Source organism: Monopterus albus, unplaced genomic scaffold (assembly GCF_001952655.1).
Source record: "Monopterus albus unplaced genomic scaffold, M_albus_1.0 scaffold2349.1, whole genome shotgun sequence".
Taxonomy (NCBI): Eukaryota; Metazoa; Chordata; class Actinopteri; order Synbranchiformes; family Synbranchidae; genus Monopterus; species Monopterus albus.
In genome coordinates, this window is record NW_018130223.1 from 1 (window position 1) to 2,023 (window position 2,023).

The window sequence follows — 2,023 nt, forward strand, 5'->3', positions numbered from 1 at the left end:
CTTATTCAGTGAAATTACTACACTCCCCCTTGAAGTGCAAGTTCAAGGACATACTGTATATATCAGTTATATTTGTCTTTTGTTTTCCCTTCCAAATCTGTCCACCAACCACTTCTTTCTCCTGCATTCCAACAGTTGGTCCAAGGGGTAATGAAGACCAGAAGAGGTTGACGGTCCACTACACGACCTCTCAGCACTACCAGGACAATGTTTTCATTGAGGGCAACAGGCCACAGTACCTGGAGGACCTGCACACTGAAGCTCAGGAGGGACTCAAGATACTACAGCAGGAAGGTCAAACACATCCAGCTCATCTATACAGTGCATATGAAAACATGTATTCATAATGTGTACTCTTGCTAGCATATATTTGTGTGTTTTTGTCACACTTTATATAGCAAATACAATCAAAATAATTAAATTGTGTTGATGGCCATTGTAGTTTGTCCATCGTTTTATTTATGATTGCATCCCTAAATTTGGATACTATATATACATAATTATGGATTCCAAGTGTATGCTGTGTCTTAACCTTGTCAGTTTGGTTTACACAGAACACATGAATGGAGTGAATTTTCCTGATGATGAGAGCATTACTGTAAGTCCACCGGCCCTCTGTAGATCATATTTCCTGTCGTTCTGACACACTAACAACAGTACCAAACTAAATGCCACCGTGTGTGTATCTGTGTGCGTGTGTGTATCCCCTGTAGTCCACAGACACTCTCCGTCCAGACCAAGATATCAGCTCCAAGGACAGAGGTGGCTCTCCATCAAGATCCATTGACGGGAATACTGATACTACAGTAACTTCTGTTCTGTCCACAAGGCCTGTGATCACACGCCAAGGTAAGCAACAGTGCCTGAGTTTACAGTAATTTGTCAAAGGCATGTACTTTAGCATGCACATCTCATTCCCATCTGCTTGGTGCTTCTGCAGTTATGATGTGAAATCAAAGGAACTTGACACGCATGCACACATAGCTAATGCTTTTTAAGGTTACTCCAAAGTATCTGAAGACATTAATATGGCTGCTTCTGCATATCACATCTGAAAGGCAAAGCTTGCCATTTTGCCTGTGAGTGTGTGCACACAGTGTGATTCATGTTCTGATCGTATTTCACACATCCTTTTTAAAGCGCTCAGGAAAAGCCAGTTCATCAATATACTTTACTGTTTCAGTGCATTACAGTGCATTGCTCCTGTTATTTCACTACTGTTATTTTGTGCTGCTGTTTCTTTGCAAAAACACTCCTTCTCAAATTCAGTTACTGTAATGAGGTAGTTTTCCCTCCATCTCTCAGGTTCTACATTCAAGCCCTTGAACCCAGTGAAAAGATTAGAAAAGGGCAAGAAGAGGAGCAGAAGGACCACCATCATGGGCATCCCCAACCATGTCCAGAAAGAACTTGGTATGTCCTTCAGCATCATCCTTGCTTATTACAGTGTAGCCCTGGTAGTAAACATGTTATTGACATGATCCACCACCTTTCCAGTGGTGCACAGAAGCTCCACCTTCCAGCCACTTGTTACTACCCAGCTCTCTAATCATGACGAACAAGTCAGTGACAGTCAATCAGGTGTTGTTATCATTCTTACGGTTGATGGAGGGACTCCAGTAGCAAATAAGGAGGGAGCAAGAGTGCACCTTTCAGAACTGGAGGTAAAATGTGTTCACTCAATCATTTTAATCTAAAATGTAGGCTTTGTGCTTTTTTCACTGATGAATATTCTCCACTCATAAGCTGGAATCTGGAGATGAGCAACTGCTGTGGAAGAAACTACAGGCAGTGTACCAAGATGAGCCATCCTTCAACCACCAAGGTTCTGGTGCCCATCTCTGCTCCACATCCACCCTGAGACCCAAGTCTGTTGCTGTCCCTGGAATGACCGCTTCATCTTCCTTCTGCCCTACAACAGTGCTTAGCTTCTTCCAGGAACCCCAGGTCAGAAGGAAATCAGACTGTTACTTCAGGAAATGTTTTCAAACTTCAGGATTCAATCTGGTCCTGTCCTAACCAT

General features: G+C 42.8%; 1 protein-coding gene across 1 annotated transcript; it reads left to right on the forward strand.

The window, feature by feature from the left end:
- Positions 1-8: 8 nt before the first annotated feature.
- On the forward strand, positions 9-2,019 carry LOC109953971 (uncharacterized protein KIAA1522 homolog). The gene is made up of 6 exons (XM_020589408.1): positions 9-294; positions 555-598; positions 714-849; positions 1,306-1,413; positions 1,498-1,664; positions 1,747-2,019. Exons 2-6 carry the CDS (start codon positions 560-562, stop codon positions 2,017-2,019), a joined length of 723 nt encoding a protein of 240 aa, XP_020445064.1. The 5' UTR covers positions 9-294; positions 555-559.
- Positions 2,020-2,023: the final 4 nt, after the last annotated feature.

What these genes read in the sequence shown, in the direction of transcription:
- LOC109953971 (XM_020589408.1), top strand. Translation starts at nt 560, where the DNA reads ATGAATGGAGTGAATTTTCCTGATGATGAGAGCATTACT. An exon ending in CTGATGATGAGAGCATTACT is followed by an intron (nt 599 to 713) that starts GTAAGTCCACCG and finishes TATCCCCTGTAG; the next exon opens with TCCACAGACACTCTCCGTCC. An exon ending in CCATGTCCAGAAAGAACTTG is followed by an intron (nt 1,414 to 1,497) that starts GTATGTCCTTCA and finishes CCACCTTTCCAG; the next exon opens with TGGTGCACAGAAGCTCCACC.